The following is a 23554-nucleotide window of genomic DNA, read 5'->3' on the forward strand; positions in this document are numbered from 1 at the left end:
AACTTAGGATTCAGCACTGACTTGTAGTTGAACCTAGTTGGATTATTGTAGATCATACAATAATTGTATGTTATGTTTAATATGTAACTTGAATTTAATTACATTACGTTTCCGCTTTGCATTTTAAAAAAAAAATTTAGACCCTGTTTATACTAATTGATTAATTAGTCTGAAGCACGATTAAGAACTGGATTAGCGTCCGGGTCCCACAATAATGGAGGGGACATATATAGTACCATCTGAAGTATTTTCACTTGAAATACTTGTACAAAATTAGAGGTATAGCATATTATTAATTACTATTATAATTCTAAAGGCAGGCATGGAAATATTTGGAATATCCAGAAAACTAAATAACGAATTCTGTAAGAAAAAGAATGGTACAAACTGCAAGGATGGCAAAGAATGATATAAAATGAAACAAATCATTTATGAAATATATCCAGCTCTTCCCCTTTGGATGGGAGCTAGGTAAAGATTATGTTTCTTGTGATAAACCACGTACATATTTGTTTTCTGGCAAGCACTCATCTTGAACAGTTGGAAAGGAAGATATATATATATATATATATATATATATATATATATATATATATATATATATATATATATATATATATATAGTGTAGGGGACCTAAATGATAATTTTGAAGCGAATGGTACTGCAAGGAGTCATCTAAATCTCGATTAAAATTCCGAACCAATTGGATCAAATAACTTTGGTTTGCTTAATATTTGAACTAGGCTTAAAAAACATTTTATTTCATAATTAAAAGATATTTTGATATTACACAATTTTTATTTTTATTTTGAAACAAATTTCAGAAGACATGTTTAGATGTTTTGGGCCGGATCAAACCACAATATAACCCTAAGCCCATTTCAGGATGATCTTGTATTTGTTATTTCATTTTCTCATTTAATTACTTTAGTCTATTTTAAGTTAGGTAATAAAAATTTACGGAAATGAATCTTGAAATATGGATTATTGCAATTTGACATTAACAAGAAATTAAACTTGCTTGATGCTATTTACATGGAAAAAGTTATTTGTCGGTCCAATGACTTCTGGTTGAACTGAGATGGTCTCTCGTTAAAAAACTTGAAATTCTTTTTTTTTTTTTAAATTAATTTTCGGGTTATCCATCCCGCATCGCAACTAATAATCAAATCCAGGATGTTGGGTCGGGTAAATTCGATCCAAATCCTCCACAAACCCAATATATTATATATGGGCCGTCGCCTCTCCAATAGTCTTGTACGTCAAGAAACCCGGGGTATTTCAATTGTGACTCTCCTAAGCCTCCCCTAGCTCTCGAATCTTCTCCGTCTTTTCCGTATTTACCTAATAATTCATTTCGATCCGCGGAAATCAGTTGTTCGCCGTCTTCTCTGTTCGGGATTTGATTCTGGTACGAGTTTTTCATATTATCTGCACGTATTTCGATGTATATGTTAGTTCTCTCATTTATTTCTACGAACAAAATGATGCGATTATGTAGAATGAATTTTCTGGTGATATTTTTGTGATAATTGTGCGATTTTTTGTCTTTGTAGGATTTTTTGCGATGTCGTTTTAATATATCAAGGATCAAAATCCGTTTTAATCGTTTAATTTAATGATGACCTGTGACGCGTTTTGTTTTGTAATCTGATTTTGCGTATCTTGTTCGATGGATTGGTGGATGCTAATTAGATGTTTATCTACTTCTTTTTTTATCTTCGTTATTCTTGATAGATGTGCAAATACCATGTTCTAATAATGGGCCTTTTTTGGAATTTTTCTGGCGGTTAAATACTTTAGGTATGGTGAATTGATTTGCATTTTCTACTTTGAAAGAAATAACTGATTTGATTCTTCTTCGGATCATGCTGTAGCTTTGATGTGAATTTCCATTTTTGCCGTCTGCTCTAATCTCTCAAGTTGCAACTGGATTCCCGCTTTTCTGCCGCTGGCACTGAATTAGTACTGTGACCGGTGCTCTTGTAACAGGTATTTGCAGTATTTGGTGTCAATGGCCTCCTTGGATATGTCGTTGGATGATATGATTAAAAGCCGCAAAAATAGTGAGCGTAACAGAGGACAAGCCAGCTCAAGAGGCTCACGAAGGGGACGAGGGCCAGGAGGGTCATCATCCCGGGGTGGCGGCAGAGCATATGGACCTCCTCGCAGAGGTCCACTTGGACTTAATACTCGACCGTCAGCTCAAATGATTGCCAAGGCAAGATTAAATTGTGGATGTCTTATGCATTACATAGACAAATCTGCTACGCCCTTAGTACGTTACATGAAGATTTCTTGTCTTGCTTTTGAAATCGAAATCTGATAGATTTGCGGCATTATTCGTCATTTGGGGAAGACCGTATTGAGCCTGGAAAAATGTTATGTTGTAGCAAAAGTTCCTGAGTTTTCTGACAGTTTTTCTGTTCTTGAGGAGGTTTTTCAGTAAATGTTGGTCTCTGAACTTGCGATGGAGCTATATGTCAAAAGTGGAAGATTTCGTAGCCCATTAATGACACTTTGCACCCTATCTAGAGGAGCTTCATTATCCTGATGCTAAGAGCTTTTGCCATTAACATCCATTAAGAACTGAAAGCATGAAACTGAGTTTCCTTATTTATCGATAATAATTATTAAGCGTTGGCTCTCTGTTTATTGTTACCTGGGTCATTTGGGAGTTAATGATGGATTGGTTTGATGTATGAAGAATGATATTATGATCTATATCATCCGTATATGCTGGAGTTACTTGGGGACTGGGAGTGAGACTTTCTGTCATATCTCAGTTCATGGCGTTTTGCAAAGGTGGCTTCCTTCGCTGAACTTCAGAACTGGAGCTCCACGTCTGGCATGACACTAGTTTGCATGCTGTGGATTGTATCTCAACTACCATCAACCATGTAGACTTAATTGCATTCACTTCTTTTCTATGGATCTCTTTAGAGCATTTCAATGTGACTTTGTCCCGGAAATATCCTGATGTTTCAATAAAAGAATCTCAATTAATTTTTGTGGTGTAATTCTGACGCTTTTCGCAATCTCGATAATTGGTTTGCTTGCATCAGACCTTCCGCAGAACCAAGAATTTGCTGTGGCGGAATGGTCTTCTCGAGGATAGTCTAAAAGCTGCTGGGTTATCTGGATTAGTAAATGGTACAAAGTTGTACGTTTCCAACTTGGACTTTGGAGTCACTATTGAAGATATAAGGGTACCAATTTTGAGCCGTGTCTTTTGCTATTTTACGACTTTGTATACTTTTCTATATTTTCTGAAGATGGGCGTGGGGACAGGATCTGTTTTCTGATATTGGAGAGCTGATGCGTTATGCAGTTCACTATGACAAAAATGGACGCCCAAGTGTAAGTTGGAGCGTTATATGATGAGTTAAATTTTTTATCCTCTTCAACATTTTGGCTGCTGGTCTTAGAAAATAATAAATGGAAAATGTATTTATATGTTATTGCCCTGTTGGAGGATTGCTCTGTATATTTTGACTAGCTTGCAGATTTACTTTTGATTTTGATAGTTTTTACTTTGATTGAATGGGAAGGAATGTAACTAAAAGAATGCTCTGTTATTTTGTACTTGCCATACTTGATTGCTTTAGTTTAGTTTTCATCTTTTAATAATTTCTTTACCTATTAAACAGGGTTCGGCTGAAGTGATTTTTGTCCGGAGGAGTGATGCATTTCAAGCGCTTAAGCGATATAACAATGTCCAATTGGATGGGAAGCCCATGAAGGTCGAGATAATTGGTGATGATGCTGAGATCCCTGTTTCTGCTCGTTTGAACATTTTTGGAAAAGCTAATGGAAAAAGAACTGTTGTAATGGGGTATATGGCTTTAATTTTTAAGCTTTTTAATGTGTTTTTTTTTACTTGGGTGTTGTCTCCTACAGTGTATGGTCATTTGAATATAAGGTTAATAACATATCGAAGTGTATTTTTTCGCCTTCTTGTGTTGATTGGTTTTATGCAAGTTCTACTTGTCTATAAATTTTTCCAAGTTAATATCAAGATTAGCCTGGAAAATACCAAGATTTTTTAGTTGGATTGATTATATTCAGTTTACTGATCGATGATCCAGTCCATTTGATCTGTTTTCTGAAACTGATAATACTGATCTGTCTAAGGGAGATCTGCTTGGATCCTTATTAACATCAGATGTTAGCATCTTCCCTTGCTGTATGTGCATATTGATTAAAAATGCCTTATTACACCTGGATCCTTCTTTGAAGGGCTTCTTGGCTTGTTTGCTTCGTTGTGTTTTATAGATGTGTGAGTAGCTATAATTTTAGGAAAGGTTTTCATAATATTTTGTGATTGATTAATCATTACAACCACATCTTCACTAATACACAGGCCTGGAACTGGTCGTTTCGAGGTTGGCTCCAGGGTGGATAAGAATAACCGGGGTCCCATGTCAGTTGCCCTTGAACCCAATTTTTTGGACTTTCTTAATGATTTGTGTTACAAGAGCTGGAGCTTATTTTCATTATGTTGACATTCATAGGGGTCTGGGTGGTTCAAATTTTGGTCGTGGAGGTGGACGTGGTGATGGTGGAAGAGGCCGTGGTCGCAGCCGAGGCAGTGGTGTAGCTCATGGGAGAAAGATTGGGGAGAAATCTGCAGAGGAACTTGACAAGGAGCTGGACCACTATCACGCTGAAGCTATGCAGAGTTGATGGTTTACTTCAACCTTTTTCTGAACTTAGACACGGAAACTATATATCCGATAGATCTTTAGCTGTACAAATTCGAGGTTTAACGTTCTGCTAGATTTTTGGTTTTGGCTCTATAATGATGCTTGTTCGGAATTTATCTTCTCCACTGTTTTTTATAGTTTGTTTTTTAGCTAATTAAACTGGTTTGAGTTTATTAATAAATTTTATACATTTTGTTTTTTTCTTCAAATTATTTTTAATTTATCTAAAAATTAATCTATCGTAGTAAATTTTATATATAACTAATTTATAAACATCATATTTTAACAAAATATAGAATATAAGGAGAGGATTTAATTTTGAATCTTTCATTGTCCCTGCAATTCCGCTCCTGCGCAATCCCGGGTATTTTATCGCGATTTCAGCCCCGGTGCCGAGCAAATTTTAAATCAGTTGGCGAACAATTTGAATACATTTTTGAGCTCTCAGATTAGAAGGCCAAATTCTTCCACATCAGAAAACTGACATCGATCAAATCCCTCAAAGATTCAAAGCAAAATAAGAAATTCACCATTCCCATTCGAAAAGCTTAACAGAGCTCTCATCTTAACTCGGTGGAGAAAAGATTCACAAAACCACCATTAAGCAGATCCGAAGCGAGACGGCGAAATCTTCCTTCGGCGTAAAATCTAATCGAGATTCCAGATCCATCAGCTTCTCTTCGGTGTGGTTAAAGCAAATCCATCATCATTGAGCATTTTTGCAGTAAAAATCTGGAAAAAAGTTACGAAGAAGAGTGTAGAACTCACGAGAAAACGCAGTAATCTATGGAGAAAAACAGGAGTCTGCGTGTCCATGAGCACATTAAATATATGTTTTTATGGCAATCGCTTCCATTTTCTGTGATTTTTTCCACACAGACGAGATAATCGAATACGCAAACCGATTGCGGCAGTCTCAAACGAGAAACTTTTTTTTAAAAAAAAAAACTAAAAATGTAAGCAGTGGCTGGGATTGTCGCCGTTTATGTATGTATGTATGTATGTTTCAATGCCCTTATTTATACCAAGGAGATTAGGGTTTAGTGTACGGACGACAAAATGTAAATGGCTTCTTTTCTTTTGTTTTTTTTTTTTTTTCTAAAAAAGCTTTTTCATAATAATTTAATTGACTGAGAGCTTGCTTGGTTTAGGTTACAATTAATAAGTAAACCTCAAACACACCACAAAAGAATTAGTCAGTCATAAAGTTGGGACCGAGATATATATAAAATTAATTAATTTTAGGTTGGCGCATTTGTTAAAATTATCTTAATCCCCCGAGTTATTTTGATATATATATAGTTGTTGTGAATTAGATGAAATATTTCTTTAAAACGTTAAGGTAGAATTACGATGCTATAATTACTTAAATGAGTTCAACAAAGCCACAAATCCATGTGCGTATTATTGAGAGATCTCCAAAAATCTACAATATTAAATGATTTCATTTCGAACCCTAAAATGCATCGAATTAAAAACGAGGACAAAGAAAACTTTATTTTTGTATTTAGCATCATACTAATAGTTTGTTGTCATTATTATTATTATTATTATTATTATTATTATTATTATTTTGAGTTGGATGAGAATATCGATATAATTGAGATTCAAAATATAGTTTCAAATTAGAGACTTTTGTGTCAGATAAATTGTAATTTAATAATCATTATTAGTATCTACTTTCTTGTTAAATAATGAAATTTGATTTTTTTACGTATTAAGTAGAAATTAAAAACATGAAAAAACCTATAATAATAAATTATTTAACTAATAAATTTCCCATTGTTGGTTATGGATTATCTAATTTTTTCCCAACGAATTATTTAACTTTAATCTCACATAATTTTGTAATAATGATCTAATTTTAAAGTTTATAATAAAAATACGTATTTAAAATACAATTATCATATACATGGAAAAGAAAAAAGATGATATGTCGTGGAAATGCGATTTTGATTATAAAAAAATTAATAGTAAGAAGCGATTCTTGTTTCAGTCGGTGAAGTTTCCCATTTGTCTGTCCCACCCACCTCCTCCTCTCTTTTGTAACCTTTGTGCTCCCCACGGATAATTCAAGAACTCACCTTGCGAAATATCCAAAGGGTTCAGTTTCCAACCTCTCTTTTTGCTGATTTCATCCAAAAAGTCTCATTTTTTAATCTTTTGAGTCGTGACTATGGGCTTGTGGGATTCTTTTCTCAACTGGCTCCGGAGGTGAACTTTATGTAACTCTTTATTTGAAATGGATTTACAGCACATATTTTCTATTGGCTTTTTGCCTTATCGATTAGTTGGATGTACATACTTATAGTGCTTGTTCGATCAAGATATTGTGCATGAAGTTTTTATTTTTGCTATTGTTTAGATTCTAAAATTCTTCATCGTGCATATTGATTTATGAGTTTGGTTCCGTTCAGGTAAAGTATTCATTGGCCGTAATATTTGTTTAAAATGTTTTTATTATGTGACTAAGAAGGAGGGAATTGGTATGAGGTAGTAGTTAATTATATTTTATGCCTACTAGCGTTGAGAGTAATGAGAAACAAAGGCTTAAATGTGACGTATACGGATTGTGTTGTTATTTCAATTGAAATTTGAATACACTGGCAATCCTGCAAAATCCATGTTTGTAAGGACATGGTGCAGCTCTCTCCTTTCCACTTAGCTGCCTGCCCCAGCTGTGCTAATGGAAATAGATTCACGACCAAACCTGATCACATTTTGTTTATAAATGAGTTAGAAACCGGTTTCCTGGTTTTAGAAATTGAACGTTGAGGCTGTAGCTGTGTATTCTGGCATTAATTCTGAATTGAGGAAACCCTCGTAATATTCAGGATTTCGATGAAATGGAAAAAAACAACGAAATCAATTTATGGAACAGATTTTCAATTAATTTTCCTTCAAGGAAATAAGGAGTAATTTTTAATGGTGTTGAATATCATGAAAATGAATGAAATAAATAAAATTAAGTTCTTTACATCTTATATCAAAAACTCTTTATGGACTTTACGTCTATGGTTTTCTCGGTAGAGTCTATGATCCACAATTACCCATTGCACGACTATCATTTGGGAAAAGTTGCCCCTTAGGTTGTATTTCTGTTTAGGAGTCAATTCAGGACTTAATATTTGTGTCAACGAAGTATTCTACCCAATGTTCGAGTCATTCTGATTTTTTTTTAATCTTTTAGCTCCAAAAAATGTCAGCATAAATCTTAGCTATGCCTAGCAATAAAAATAGTTCACAGCAAAGCAAGTATGAATTCGGAGCAGATTTTCTATCATCCGAATTTATATTTGCCATGAGCAGATTTTTAATGTAAGCCAAAAAAAATTACATCCATTTGTTTGATAGCAACTTATTTACTGGATTTTTATCGATATAAGTTAGTTTTTTTGCCATGGTCCTTATGTTGCAATAGTTATATGTGTTCCCATGTGTTGAGGTTATCGTCAGAAAAAAAACATTGAATGTGAAACAATCATTGTTCCAATTAATGATGTCTTGAGATGCTTTTGAACTTGCATGATTCAACTTTTGTATGAAGAGCTTAGTTGAAAAGTCTTGATGACAAATCGAGGATCACCTGTATTGTACCTTACGGAATTATTTTCTTAAAATTTGTAAAATATTACCATGAGAATATGTTTGATATATACATCTAAAATTACTTTGTTTCCGACTATATTCCTTTTCAGCTTGTTCTTCAAACAGGAAATGGAACTTTCACTTGTAGGTCTCCAAAATGCCGGAAAAACATCACTTGTTAATGCCATTGCTGTAAGCGAAATGTCAAATTTTTGCAGATTTCTTCTTTCTCTCGCTCACATACAAAGCACATTTTATATTCTAAAACACAAACTTCACCTCCATTCCTGTGGAATATCTCATATTATAATCGTTATCGATACTGTTTTTCTTCAGACAGGAGGCTATAGTGAAGACATGATTCCAACCGTACGTGTTTTGTTTTTTTGTTAATGCAAATTACCCCAAATTCTCGTTTTCAATTGATAACGTTACTCAATCAAAACTATTCTTCTTGTGTTTGAAAACAGGTTGGATTTAATATGCGTAAAGTTACGAAAGGAAACGTTACCATAAAATTGTGGGACTTGGGGGGACAACGGAGATTTCGTTCCATGTGGGAGCGTTACTGCCGTGGTGTCTCAGCTATCCTGTAAGTCGCAAACTTCAAATCCTTGAAGCTAATTTAATTCTGATGTGAAAAGAATTGTGAGTGTATTCTGTTATAAACTGAGATGGAAGTTGGCTGACTAGTTCAGGGGGGAAAAGGAAAAAAAAACGAAGAGAGTTGGTTGACTCTTTTCATGTAGTGTACCTGACGGACTTGGAAAATTCAATAAACTGGAATTAATTTAGTGTGTCGAGGAGGGGCAAAATTGGCCATTTTAGAAATATTACCCATGAAAATTAAGGAATATTCATTTGAGAGACTATAATTATACTCCCTTCCCTGCTGAGTCTGGGAAATGGTTGTTCACTCCCATGTTTGTCTGTCCTAAATAATTATCGTGTTCTTGAGGCAGATACGTGGTTGATGCTGCAGATCGAGACAGCATCCCTATCACTCGGAGTGAATTAGATGAGCTCTTGAAGAAACCTTCATTAGGCGGGATTCCTTTGCTTGTCCTTGGAAACAAAATTGACAAGTCTGAAGCTCTTTCAAGGCAAGCACTCGTTGATCAGTTGTAAGTGTCACTCCCATAAACTCGAATTTTCCAGATGTCTATTCGATATTCATTCTTGTTCGTAATGTTTCCAGGGGTCTGAGTTCGATTTCAGATAGGGAAGTTTGCTGCTACATGATCTCTTGCAAGGAGTCGGTGAACATAGACGTCGTGATCGATTGGCTCATAAAACACTCAAGAACAGCAAAATGATTGATGGGATTTCATATTGAAAATGATGATGTGGTAAGTAAATATGTGGTAATGGGTTGTGCTGGCTTCCATTTTATTTGCTGCTCTCCCAGCCTAGCTATCTTTTTTCTGTGTATTAAGTTCTTTGACAGTTTGTCGTTAGATTCATATCCACTCCGTTGAAATTTTATCGTTGATGATTTGAGTGAGAAAATTACGATCTCATTGTGAGTATGATAGAAAACCATATTTGATATATATTTAGAACTCTCTAATCTTTATGACGTAAATTTGTATTTCGTGCATTTATGAATTTCTTATAAACATGTGGACTAGCTAGTGTTAGAATTCATTGAAAGGCGTTTAATAAATTCAAGTTAGTAAATTAACTATTATTTGTTTTGATTTTATAAAAAAAATTGTTACTATTTATTCGAACAAGAACAAACATCAGCCTATTCCAAGAACCCTTTAATTATTTTTATGGCTTGAGAAAATAAATATAAAAATTAACGAGTTTAACGTGGAATAAACTTTGAACTATTTGAGAACCCGTTGAATATGTAATTGGAAAATACGACAATGCTCGATGGACATATGTCACGTTTTGTATAATATTACGTCGTTTCATATAAAAAAATTTGTAAAGAAAATCGAATGTTCACTATTTGTTTAAGCATTTATAAACATTAGTTAATTTAAAATATACAAATATGCTATCGGATTATATGAGTCTAGCCGTTTTTCAAATCATAAATGACACCTGTTTTTGTTGTTTTAATATTAGCAGCTTCAGACGCATTCGATGATATTCGCAGAAGATGCGGCTCCTCTTGTTTGTGTCAGACAAATTTAGGATTTTTTTTATAACTGAGTTTCGAAATGTGTGTCTGATTACACCCATGAATAATCGGAGATACGCTAGACTACTTGGTGATGTTTCGTGTGTGCTTTGATAATTAGACTCGACTGTATGTATGGTATAATCCTTCATATAAATGGGGAACGTTCTTTCTTGTGATGAAATTTATCGATGTGATCGTTATCTTGTCAATGTCACTTTCATAGCCATAGCCACTGTCGGACTATATATATATATATATATATATATATATATATATATATATATATATATATATTATATATCCGAATGTAACTCGAGCCCAAAACTTCACGTTTGAAGTGGATTTGAAACCAAGCAAAGAGTGTTAGAGGGGGTCGGAACGTCCGACGTAACCCCTCCAACGCTAAGTCAGATATGTGAACGAAAAACAAAAAGAAAGCTTGGACGTCTCTAGATATACAAGTAATAATTTGCAAATAAACGAGAAAACTCGATATTTACAGAAGACCGAGTTCGTGTGATTCACACACTTCTCCTCCGGAGCTTGCCATCCTCAAACAATCATAGATGCCACCATCGCCCTTAAGGAGAGGCTGAGACTAGGGGCTCGCTCAAGCTTTCCTGGCCCCTCTCACCCGCCAGCACTCGCTTTTTCTTCTCTATCCATCTATCTAATCTTTGACTTTTTGTCCCACTTCATCAATCTATGTTGTCATAAACTCTTGGCTCATACAAGAGACCCTCATGACTAGGGTCCAACTTGATGGAAGAAGTCTCATTTATTTGAGAAGACCTCAAAAAAAATTCAAGATCAAGATAGCACATGATCGTTAAAATCAAACTAATAAATGACAAAGTTTTGATGTTTTAAAAATATTTATTTATTTTTTAAAATTTTGATGATCAAAATAATATAAGTTTTTTTAAAATATCTTATTTTATTTTTTTAAAATTATCGGAGCACATGTTTAACCAGCTGCCAACTTGATCGGGTTATTTTACCCGTAATTTTCGTACGGATCCGGACCAATTCGGCCCGCTAGGCATCCAAGTTGGTTTTGAGTCGAAAGGGGGAACGATTCCGCTGGTGATTTTCGAATTCAGTGAGTTTTAAATTTTGAAGGCAAGAAGAAATGTATTATCGGCAAGCGGTGGCTAAATTATGTGGTAGGATCCGGTCTTGTCATTCATTACGGGCAAAACCCTGTAATTATCTGCAAAATACAGGTAACTTGTTACCAAGAAAATAGATTTATGGCTGTACTAGCAAAACTCGAATTCAGCTAGCAAAATTAAAGTGCAATACAGAGAAATAGGGAATGTCTATTCTGGAATCAGTTATTTTTGTAAATTAGTTGGGAGTTAAGTGGCATGGAGTGCATATGAATATGACTGGCGCCATTTATTCATTCGGTAAAAATACGTATCACTATTATCTATTGGTTCTTTCTTTGTATCTTGCCTATGTTATCACATGTTGACACACACATTATATTGGATTGAATTAGTATTGTATGGTTTCTTTGTTATCCAATACGGCAATGTACGACCAATGTCCACCATAATCTAATCCTGACATATACACCATAGTTTCCATCATACTAGCATTCCTCTATTTGGTAAAGAAGTTTCTGGACAATACCACCATCATTCTCTGTGAGACTCTGAGTTATTTGCTGTTTGATGCTATTTCTTTTTTTAACTTTAAATGAGTATTTGAAGTCTGGAGCACCAAAGCGATTTTGATAAGCTGCTTTCCTTTTTCAGAAAATAAAAATGATGTCGAACTAAACTGCTAACAAATGCTCCTAGCCTTTTCATTTATGACTAGACTGCCATGTCTAATTTAGTCATCAGGATAAATAAAGTCTGAATTATATTTTGTTCATTGTGCCTTTCATCTCATGTTGGTATTCATCAGCAACTTTTGTTGTCATTTTCAGGAGAGCTGAAAACTTCTTTGGAACATGGTTTTGGCTATTGTGATTGGAGGCACCACACGGAAGCACTTCGATGGGTTTTTTTGCCTGGGTCAGCTGGTATGCATGATGTCTTGGGTTACCATCTCAAAAATATATATGTTTTGATTACATCTCAATGTAGTAACAATTGATAAGATCTGGGAAGTATCCACGTCAGGCTGTAGAGCCCCAGACATACAACTCATTCACGATGGTCCTCTCTGGTTATCATTTACTCATTTGTCGGTATTCAGTTTGCTTCCCCGGTGTCGATTTCAACGTGAATAATAGTGTTGGTGGTTCAATGACTTGTCAAACCTAGAAAATGACGGAGCCAGAAAATTTCATTAGGGGGGGGGGGGGGGTGTGTGGTGTGAAATTTCATTATTGTTATATGTCAAAACACTATTAAAATAAATATTAATGGTAAAAGAATTTTTATCGAATAATTTTGTGTTTGGAAACCTGTATTTAAGAACTAGTAGGACTATGAATGGTATTGACAAAATTAAAGGGGGGCAAGAGTGCTAAAATTATTTAGAAAAATAAATATTTCTTAATGAAATAGGAGTAAGAGGAAGATGATGGGAGGAATTGAGGGGAGGCGGTCACACCCACCCCCCTTTTGGCTCCATCTCTGCTAGAAATAGAAAATCAAGGTATGAAAGATCACCGCCAAACAGGCAAGGTAATAAAGCATACAAATATTATAATGGCTCATAACTCAAGCTCTTCACAATGATTCAAGGTATGTCAGAAGATTATGTGGCTTATCTGGTTGGTGTCCATTGAGCTTGATTGAATGGAACTGTTTCTCTCAAAGGCAATAATAAGTACTGAGCATATGTGTATTTGCATGATTACAACACTTGAGTCAGTTGTGTGTTTCATCACAGCTTAAGTCTTTCGTATTTATATTGCTCTTTTACACTTATATTTCTTTCTTCTAAAGAATTGATTATATTCAGGTACAAATGTTATATTTTTAATCAGTAAAATGCTTTCATGTGGATGTTGTTAATCATTCCTTGTATGTTACCATAGTTTAGTCCCTTCCTCGCTGGCCTATGGCTAACATTTTGGCTTGTAGTGCAATGAAACTTATATATCTCCATATTGGAATGATATTGTCCACTTTATGCATCAACTGAAACATCTACTACTAAAATACTGTTATTTTTTTAAGCTATTTTCGAAAATTACTCAAACAATCGCATTTAAAAAGAATCATTCAACTACTGAATAAAATACTGCAGTTAAATAAAATCTAAATATCAACAAATCCCTAGACTACTGTTTTAAAAGAACTTCAATGCAATATTCAAAATCCTGTCAAATCCTCCACATGAAAACGAACGTAAAACATAATGTATCAACCCTGACTCATAAACATAAAGTGCGGAAAAATGCAAGGTCCTCAGGTCAACGTGCACGCACTCAGCTCCGCCTACTCAGTTTTCGGCGCCTCCAGTCTCCACATCATCATGCCCACCTGCAATATTCACACCTAGTGAGTCTGAAGACTCAACACCCCTGAATCGTTATAACAAGTACATATACATAACGCGCAACAGTGAAAAGTGCTGTAATTAACATACATTTCATGATCTTAAAAGTATGAACTTAAACATAGCATGTAAAAGCATAACGTGTCCATCACATAATTAATCATATCAACATATACATGTTCATTTTCTTTATTTGAATTCAGATTATTAGTTGTGACTTTCGTATCAGCTCTAGTCGATGGACCCATCTACGTATAACCGCGGGACCCGGCGGCGGGGACATCAGGGACAATATTACCCATTCACTGAGCCTTGGCCTTATATGTTCGTGTTCGTGTTCATCCTTCAAAACATATCATCATATTCATCACTTATAAAAATTATGCATATACATAAATTTCCTTAAAATCAAGCATGCAACGTATTTTTCGTATTTCCATAAAAAGTCATGTTCGTAATTACATGCACAGGGCGCTGCCAGAACTGCTAACTCGACGCGGGTGCAAAATGATCATTTTGCCCCTGAAAACCCTAATTGACCATTTTATCTCTGGACCTCAAAATTTCAACCAGAAGCCAACCAAACTCCTTAAAACACCTCAAAACATATTTATAATCATTTCCTAGACGTAACTTCGAGCCTGTTCAATAACTTTTACGATTCGTTTTAAAACTTGGACCGGGGTCCCGGTTTTAACCCGAATCAACTTGAAACTCAGTCAAACTTTTCCCAACTTAAATCACAACTTAATCACACCCTACCAACCCCTAACCAACCATATTCCGGCTATTTGGAGCCCCCTAATCTCGGCTGCAACCTGCTGGAAAAATTCTGTATGTATAACCCTTACCCTAGTTGCACCCCGAGCCAAATCTTCGGCTCTACGCCTAACCGACATGGACCAGCCCCGAACCAACACTTACTAGGACCAAGACCAGGCCGTGGAACCCCTCCTGGACCAGCCCTACTCACGCCTACTGCCTGCCCATAAACCCAACCATACGTGAATAACCCGAAAACAATCCCAAACCCTACCCTACTCGACTCCTGCGCCTTGATCTACTCCTAGGCCGTGACCAGCCGTGGTTGAGCCATCCTGAACCATGACTCAGACCCCTTAGGGTCTGCACTGTGGCTTGGTTCGACTCCCCTACAGCCAGTCCCCTTCCCAAAGCCCGATCTAGTCCATACCGAGCCAACATCCAAGAAATCCGATCGGTCCTCTACCATGACTAGTTCCAAACCCAAATTCAGAACCTAGATGCCTTCGATCTCATCATGTACAATCCTTAAAAAACGTAAATCAACAAAAACCATGCATTTAATGTATTAAAATAATTAAACACATATTTTAGTAAAACCTTAGATTGCATGCAGTCAGCTGACGTAGCTCGAATTTTCTTGACCTTACATCAACCCTCATGGTTTTGTTTTTGGACTTTACCTAAAAGACATCATATCAATGGAGATATCATTTTATTTTATTAATCTATGATCTTCTTCTCGATCTTTCAATGTGGGACTTTGGTTGCATTCCCAACAATTACTTTTTTTTTTTGTGAAACCGAGTCTCAAAAATGACAACTGTTCATATTTTCTCTTTAGTATTAATTCTGGGGATGAATTCCATGCCTTCAAGGGCGGATGATATTTCTATTGAATCAACTTCCAAAAAGGGTACAAGTTTGGCTGATGTTTCTGGCTTGAGTAAAGTTGAAGATGTCTCTGTGATATCGAACGAGCATACATCCAAATGGAGAGTTTTTACTGATAGTGGTAGAGGTTTTTTTATGCAGGTGAACGTTCTTGATTACATTTCTTTGGGCTTTCCAAAATAAGCTATTATTATCTTTGAGTTTCTCTATATAATTTAGCAAGTCGTCTGATTGTCGTTTAATATCATCTAGGGAAAGTTTGAGCTAGCTGAGAAATTTTTTGTATCAGCATTGCAAGAAGCTATTGAAGGTTTTGGAGAAAGTGATCCACATGTTGCCTCTGCTTGTAACAATCTGGTGGGTCCTCTTTAAAACACTGTAAAGATAATTATTATTGTGCCTAATATGGTTGTATCACAATGAACTTGTGCTCTAGAGTTTTTTTTAATTGAACTTTGATATGTCTCATTTCTTCTATGAGCCTCTGCCGGTTTCTTAACACAAAATAAACTATACACGATGATGGATGAATCCCTATCTGGAGTAACACAAATGGTAAATGAGAAATTACTTTCTAATCAGGGCATGAGCTAGATTCATTTTCTACTTTCATTCTGGTTTTGATTTTGGGTCAGAGCATCAGGCATATCTCCTTGGAACACCATAAACCTCTTATTAAGGAACGCCCATTGTGGAAACTTCTTCCTGTTTGAGATACTTGTAGTGATCTGTCCTTCTAAAATTCCTGACAACAAGATATTCTTTTGAAGTCGATGAAACAGTAACGGTATATGCAGGCAGAGCTCTATAGGATCGAAAAGGACTTCGACAAAGCAGAACCATTGTACATGAAGGCCATACATATACTGGAAGAATCTTTTGGACCCGATGACGTAAGGTGGGCATGTATAATTTGAACCTTTTCAATTAACTTTTATGTACTAACTTTTTGAATGTTTTCTTTTGCTTCGTGTAAAATTTCTTCGAGTTAGAGTCTCAGTGTAACAAATAAAATGACTTTATAAAAGCCACATTTTCTTCATGTTTGGTGTATTTGTACAAAAGTTGCATGTTTTAATGTTTTTCAATGTATAACAAACTGTACATCAACATGTGCTGCTTATGTTATAATCTTTTTCGTATGCGAGAAGGCTTGAAATTTTTGTTAAAAGTGCCGTCAGAAGATGGGGGTTGGCTAGCCCTACCATATCTTAATCATAAGCATGTGGCTAATGGCCTCAACGACCTCAACAACTGTTTTAGACAATGAATGATCAGTTGTAGATATGGCACATCTTAGAAAATTTTGACATTGTTACTCTTTCTCAATTCTCACATCTTTTCTGGAATCTATAATGGAGCTTGATTGCTTAAAATCACCTTAATACATCTTATGTAGCCTTTACCTATTGTATATTGTAGAGTTGGGGCTGCTTTTCATAATCTAGGCCAATTCTTCCTTGTGCAGAGAGAATTGGAAAAGGCTCGTGGTTGCTATGAGGTAATGTTCACACTATAGATGTCAATTTGTTATAATTCTTTTTTTTTTTTGAACATTTTTAATTTTTTTTTTTTTGGCATTTTGAAAGTTGTAATTTGTGTTGGCTGATGTGTAAAAGTACCATACTATTCTTTCATCAACTTGCCGTGAAGCATTAACTGCTGATAATGTTGATAGAGGTGTAATATTGCTCGTCTATCCTGAGTTTTTGCATGTGATATGGCTGTATCATTCTTCACTTTCGCCATAATTTTCTTTGTTTCTAACGTTTTCTAAATTTTTTTTTACAATTTTGGCAGCATGCTTTGAAGGTACATATCAAGCAGTACATCCAACCTTTTTCTTTCTCAACTAAATATTCTGTACTTTCGTTACCATTTTATTATTGATCAGACAAAGCGACGTGTTCTGGGAGAAACAAACACAGACTATGCTGATACCATGTATCATCTTGGGACTGTAAGCTCACTTCTTTGTCTATTTTTACAGACATGGAATTTGAAAAACTAATCAATTGTTCTTTGTTGTTTTTTTGTTGTGGTTTTAACCCTTGAAATTCCTTTTGCTTTTTATCTGATGGAACACATATGAAATATATGTTCATGACAATTGCACTTTATGGGCAAGGAGCTGCATGTTGGTATATTTGTCACTCTAGTCTTGATGTGTGTCCCTAAAAAAACATTAGAAGTGAGAATCAAGTCTGTCAAGTTTAACTCATCTTTTCGAAGGGGTTGAAGATATATGAAAGCTGTTGCAACCACTAATTCAACCAACAATTTATGGGAGAATATAGAAGGATTGGAACTCAATAACAATAGAAAAAAATTCATTGAACAGGTAAGTTTTTTACAAGATAATAATCACTCTTTCCAATAGATATGGTCCTTGAGAGGAATAGTGCTCTTAGCAGAATATAATCCTCTCCCACCCTAGCAACATTCAATCAGAAAAAATTATTTACCAAAAAAACTAACTCCCCTGTTTTTTATCCCGTCCCCCCACACATGCAAACTCTCCCTCTTCCCTTTCTAGATTCCCAGTAAAAACTTGAAATATAACTAACTCCCCTGTTTATTTATCCCCTCCTTACTACTCGTGCCTATAGCCTTCTCGTGCTTCGTGGTAGTGTTATGACTTGATGTGACCGGTCGTCATGGTAAGCCTATGGCCAAGGTGGTTGTGTTTCAATGGTTTTTTGTGCACAGAAAATTATGTCATATATCTTGGAAGGATTGAATTGAAATCCATTTCACCTTCAAGTAAGTATGCCTCGATGTTTGTTGCCTTTACTTATTCTGCTGTCATTACTAAACTGGTTGCTACAAAATGATCCTATGGAATTGTCAGTGAAGGCATGAAGATGTAATATCAATTATGAGTCATTTTCTAAAAAAGTTATCAATGAACAGGTTTTGTATCTCGAAGGGAAAGTAAAGGATTCTGAAGACTTAATTTTGAATTCGATTAGAATCCTGGAGGTCTGCCAATATTCTTTCATGATGAGTGCTGATTTTCTATATGAAATAAAAAGTTTTTCTCCCTGACTGTTTCTTGTTAACCTTGTAGGAAAGTGGGCAAGGGGAGACCATCATATGTATTAGGAGATTGCAATATCTTGCTCAGGTTGTAATTCCTTATTAAACAACAATTTGAGACTGCCACAGTATGTGATAAAATAAGTCCCAACACACTCATACACTCCAATGTTATGCGCACACACACCACAAAAACCTGAATAAAATATTTTATGCCCTTAATAGTGAAAAAATTCCCCAAAAAGAATGTCACAGCAAAAACATTTTGACGACCTTCAAATCTCCCCATATGGGCAGCCTCTTACCTATGTTTCTACTGTTATCCACACACATATTGCAGATTCAAAAACACTGTACATATCTCATCTCATAAAGCTTGGTGTTGTTAGATAATGCATTTGCCAAATGAAAGTTTTTTGTTGTGTCTCCCTTATCTTAGATGGTTTGTGGTTGACCATTTCCATTGATGGTACCCTCTGCTGTCCCACCTCCAAGGAGGAAAAGAGGAAGAAAGATAAGTGCAATGAAATCATAATATCCCCTCTTGTTCACAACTTCTAGTTTCCATGAATGGTTCAATTCATACCATGCTTTCAAAAACTTTGGTCAAAATGGATTTTTACTCGAACAGATCACTTGAGAGAACTGTAGTTGGCAGGATATTTACTTTAATAATTATGAACATGATCAGCACACCTAATCACATGAATATTGTCCTTTAGCCATCATATACGCTATCTGGGTGATATTTTTCTTGGAGCATGTTTTTGCTTGTATGTCTTCTGTTTTTGAATTATTCTTATAATCTAATCATAGTGTCGTGATTTTTTCTCCGCCATTAACTATAGATGTACGTCAAGTCCAATCAATTTGCTGAAGCTGAGATCTTTTTGAGAAAGATTCTGCATATGTTGGAATTATCAAAGGTTTATCATTTTTATAAGTCGTTTACTTTTATCAAGTGTCATTCATATTATTGTTATGGATATCTCTCAGGAAAGTTATTATATTCATCGGACATCGGTTCCTCAGATATACCATGCATTGAAGTAGTAACTTAGGCATGTATTGTTTCCTTTAATGTTGCCAGCTCCACCACTCTGATCTTATCAAGGCAAATGAACATGTTTTCATCAGTTGGTTATGAATTACCCTGCCATTGAACACTCTGCTATAGGCCCTAAAATATTGCAACTAATGTGAATTGGAGATCCTACTTAATTTGTTAATTACCCTTCAATCTTTCTGGATTTTCCATGGTTTCATTTGTAAGCGTAAATGAGATACTTATTACATGTCAAAGGGGTGGAAATCGTTGGGCACTGTTGTCGCAGCTGAACGCCTTGCTTTAACCCTCCAATCATTGGGGCAGCTTAGTGAAGCTGAAGAGCTACTGGAGAGGTACTTTCATACTTCACTACCCCATGAATTCAAAACCACAGATGTTTCTGCTCGAGAATGACATGATGTTCTTCTGTAGCAGATGTCTTGAAGCTCAGACACACTTACTTCCTGCAGAACATATTCAGGTTTAATATTTTTGCTGTTTTCAGACTCCTTATTGATTCTATGCCTCGTCTTATTTTCCATCTCATGTGGATCTATTGTTTAAAATGCGTTTACTGAAACTACTATAACTTGCTCCCTTCTCGTGGGTTATCTTTCACAAAATCCTTTTCCTATCATTTGGGTCCCACTATAATCAGCTAATGTGATTAAATGATAGCAGCCGAGTTTCAAGCACTACTCAGATACTTGCAATTTAAACTTTGATGCTCTCTTTTTCTGTGTTGCGTTTTTCCCCTTATCGTGTCCCTTCGTTAAGGTGACACACTTAGTACCATATTTCTTGGTGAACAGAATGCGGCCAACATGCTATACATTGCTAGAGTGAAAATGCTCATCTCCGACGATCTAATGAAGAGAAATAGTTCTCAAGCAATTACTGAGCTTGATAAGGCCAAAATACTACTAAGGGGATCGATAAGGTTAGTGCGGCTGAATATTTACTGACAATGTCGTATTGCTTGTGATAGTTTCAATTGAGCTTCCTGATTTTTTAAAAATTCTAAAATAGCACCTTTTTTCTATTCTTGAGATACATTTTCAAGGCATTTTTTTGGAAAATTATGTGCATTCACAAGTCACAACAACTTATAACACATATCTTCCATTAGTCAAATGTTAATTTTAATTTCAAATGGTACACATTCCTGGAAAAAAGTTAAAAGTATTTTTCGTGTTTTCTTATATCAGCATTGATCGGGCCCTAGCAATTAATATGTCGAGAGTTGCTATATCAGTAATTTTAGGAGGTATTAACTGCCAGGATAGTCGAAGATATTCTTAACCATTATCTGTTGGCTTTGTTTTTCCAATTGGAACATGCTCTGTCTTCTTTCTTTGTATAAAGTGGTTTTTTATATTTAAATAACAAAATTTGGCTTTGTTGAAATAAATTGTGTTTTACATTTTTTAATGGCTATCTTCAACAGAATAGCTCGACAAATTCTTCTCCAATTTGTGAAAGAGAGAGGGAACAAAGAGCCCATTGTGGTGTACCCAAAAACTGGAAAAGATGGGCATCCCATGATGTTGATATTGGTTCGTTTACTATGTTAATTTGCAATCTAGTGCACAACGGACCAACTATATAACATTCACCTATTATGTATTTCACTTGATTATGTAATTTGCATTTTCAAACTCGCTCGTATTTTATTTGCTGATACCACTTTATGTGTTGTAAGATAACTCATTTTGTGTAAATCTTCTTGTAGCTACAATCACTCAATGCTCTCGGATCATTGGAGATAAGAAAACTGCAATTTCAGGATTCAAGGGTCAGTATGCATTAACCTGATAGAGATAATTGAATGGAATTTATTCTGTCAAATTATGATTGATCTTGAAATGTTTTTAGGCTGATTTTCTTCTACTATCCTTGATTCTGTCTACGATATATGATAGAACTGGGATCATACCATTTGAAATTGCATGATTCAGAAATGTATCAAAATAATTTTCAAAATCTGAGTAATTTATTCCCCGTGGACTGAAATATTTTTGCAACCCTTTTGTTTGCATCCATAAGTTGTTTTACATGATGAAATTGTCGTGTTCCAAACATATTGTTGCTTGCTTATTATACATATCCATAATTTTGTATGCCTTTTAGCTGATGTGTTATTGCATTTGGAAAATTCAGAGCAGCGTTATTTTCCTCTGTTTCTTCTCCCTCATGAGTTCTATGACAAACATCATTTTAAAGAAATTTGTGAGAAAATGCAGAGTGAAGTATATCTGTTTCAATCTTAACCTCTAGAGTATCGAAAGAAGCACGGGGTTTGCCAAGATTTTTTTCCTTTTTTGAACTTCGTGACTTTTAGTGACAGTCTATGAAGCATCGATTTTATTTCTATCCCAGTAGCTTGTGTCGCATTCATCTTGTCTAATTTCACCATCTGTCATTGTGAGTCTACCTTTCTATACTAGAAGATAATCATTGTTTCCTTGATAAAACAGGAGTGCATTCCCTCTGAGGCTGATGCTTCACTTCTTCAATGCATGTCTATTTTGAAGGAGGTACATGCAAATTTAGTTCGAATTTTTTCTGTATTCTACGTGGTTTGATAGTATTTAATGTGACGTTCGATTGTTTTATTATTTTTGTTCTACACTGAATTTCTCGTATAGACAATAGGTATATATTTTTATTTGATGAGTTAGTGGATGTGAATGTGTATTATGTTATTTATGCGTAGTTATTTTTGTCCAAATGCTTCCTTTCTTAATTTCGTGCAGTTTGGCAATGAGAAGTCATTGTTGGAGTCTTCTGAAGTAAAAGCCGAGTATCTCTCCTGTTTACAGTGTCTAAACGATTTAATCAGCAAAAGCAAGGCAAGTGAGATTGCAATGGGGAAAGAAATAGAAAATGAGATTCAGCGTGTTCAAGATGAAATCTCTAGAAGTTGATGAGTACGAGAACCTTGTATGTCTAGTATGAGTTACTTAGCTGTTTAGGAGTCATTTCTGAACTCAATATTTGTGTCAACGAAGTATTCTACCCAATGTTTGAGACATTCTGATTTTTTTAATCTTTTAGCTCCAAAAAATGTCAGCATAAATTTTAGCTATGCCTAGCAATAAAACCATTTCAAAGTAAAGCAAGTATGAATTCGGATGATAGAAATCTGCATCCATGAGCAGATTTTTAATGTAGGCCAAAAAATATTACCTTCATATGTTTGACAGCAATTTATTTACTGGCTTTTTACCGACAGAAGTTCGTTTTTTGTCATGTGTTGCAATAGGTATGTGTGCTCCCATGTATCGAAGTTATTTTCAGAAACATTATGCTTTTGAACTTTTGTACGAAGAATTTAGTTGAAAAATCTTGACGACGAATCGAGAATCATACCTTACAGGCTTAGGATTTTATTAAAATTCCCTTTCAGTTTGTTCTTCAAACAGGAAATGGAAATTTCGCTTGTAGGTCTCCAAAATGCCGGAAAAACCACCACTTGTCAATGCCATTGCTGTAAGTGAAATGTCAAATATTAAATTCTCGTTTTCAATTGATAACATCACTCAACCAAAACTATTCTTCTTGTGTCCGAAACTGACTAGTTGCAGAGAGTTTTGAATTTTGTGTATTCTCTGCGCTGCGGGAGTACCACTGGAGATTCCAATACACGTTTATGTCTCCAGGTTCTTGCATATTGTATGCGAGTGTTAGCACAATTTTTTCTTTGAATTTCATTGCACATCGAATTATTTTTTAAAAGAAATCTTAATAAATCGAAATCGAGAAGTTAATGAAATATTTTTCTTATCGTTTTTTAAGAGAAATATAGACCTATATTAGAAATGGAAAATAGCCTATTCACTATTGTAAATCACAAAACTATCCTAAAGCTCTTTTAAATCACAGCTGTTCTTAAGATATATTTCTTT

General features: G+C 35.1%; 3 protein-coding genes across 14 annotated transcripts; all 3 read left to right on the forward strand.

Annotated features, from left to right (window-relative positions):
• The first annotated feature begins 1247 nt into the window (after window positions 1–1247).
• LOC140821813 (THO complex subunit 4D-like) lies at window positions 1248–4792 on the forward strand. Of its 3 annotated transcripts, none has more exons than XM_073182430.1 (7): window positions 1248–1412; window positions 1879–2222; window positions 3067–3210; window positions 3293–3361; window positions 3652–3836; window positions 4365–4424; window positions 4516–4792. In XM_073182430.1, exons 2-7 carry the CDS (start codon window positions 2016–2018, stop codon window positions 4685–4687), a joined length of 837 nt encoding a protein of 278 aa, XP_073038531.1. In that variant the 5' UTR covers window positions 1248–1412; window positions 1879–2015; the 3' UTR covers window positions 4688–4792. The 3 variants fall into 3 exon arrangements, with proteins under 3 accessions (XP_073038531.1, XP_073038530.1, XP_073038532.1); XM_073182429.1 differs by having other exon boundaries at window positions 1994–2222; XM_073182431.1 differs by lacking the exon at window positions 4365–4424 and having other exon boundaries at window positions 1994–2222.
• A 1904-nt stretch (window positions 4793–6696) lies between these two features.
• LOC140821873 (ADP-ribosylation factor-like protein 8c) lies at window positions 6697–12473 on the forward strand. Of its 5 annotated transcripts, none has more exons than XM_073182533.1 (7): window positions 6697–6921; window positions 8406–8487; window positions 8632–8664; window positions 8766–8887; window positions 9258–9419; window positions 9494–9644; window positions 12378–12473. In XM_073182533.1, exons 1-6 carry the CDS (start codon window positions 6884–6886, stop codon window positions 9609–9611), a joined length of 555 nt encoding a protein of 184 aa, XP_073038634.1. In that variant the 5' UTR covers window positions 6697–6883; the 3' UTR covers window positions 9612–9644; window positions 12378–12473. The 5 variants fall into 5 exon arrangements, with proteins under 5 accessions (XP_073038634.1, XP_073038635.1, XP_073038633.1 ...); XM_073182534.1 differs by lacking the exon at window positions 12378–12473 and adding an exon at window positions 10378–10644; XM_073182532.1 differs by lacking the exon at window positions 12378–12473 and adding an exon at window positions 10381–10644.
• Window positions 11394–22859, forward strand: LOC140821871 (uncharacterized). Of its 6 annotated transcripts, none has more exons than XM_073182524.1 (18): window positions 11394–11661; window positions 12378–12473; window positions 15510–15700; window positions 15812–15916; window positions 16357–16457; window positions 16982–17060; window positions 17360–17371; window positions 17454–17519; window positions 18473–18541; window positions 18630–18686; window positions 19447–19524; window positions 19902–19999; window positions 20079–20127; window positions 20459–20586; window positions 21094–21202; window positions 21379–21441; window positions 22124–22183; window positions 22403–22859. In XM_073182524.1, the coding sequence occupies exons 1-18, from the start codon at window positions 11568–11570 to the stop codon at window positions 22571–22573; spliced, it is 1626 nt and encodes a 541-aa protein (XP_073038625.1). In that variant the 5' UTR covers window positions 11394–11567; the 3' UTR covers window positions 22574–22859. The 6 variants fall into 6 exon arrangements, with proteins under 6 accessions (XP_073038625.1, XP_073038627.1, XP_073038631.1 ...); XM_073182525.1 differs by having other exon boundaries at window positions 11395–11661; window positions 20082–20127; XM_073182528.1 differs by lacking the exon at window positions 11394–11661 and adding an exon at window positions 11808–11847.
• The last annotated feature ends 695 nt before the right edge of the window (window positions 22860–23554 follow it).

This window comes from Primulina eburnea, unplaced genomic scaffold (assembly GCF_022965805.1).
Source record: "Primulina eburnea isolate SZY01 unplaced genomic scaffold, ASM2296580v1 ctg739_ERROPOS11973397, whole genome shotgun sequence".
NCBI lineage: Eukaryota > Viridiplantae > Streptophyta > Magnoliopsida > Lamiales > Gesneriaceae > Primulina > Primulina eburnea.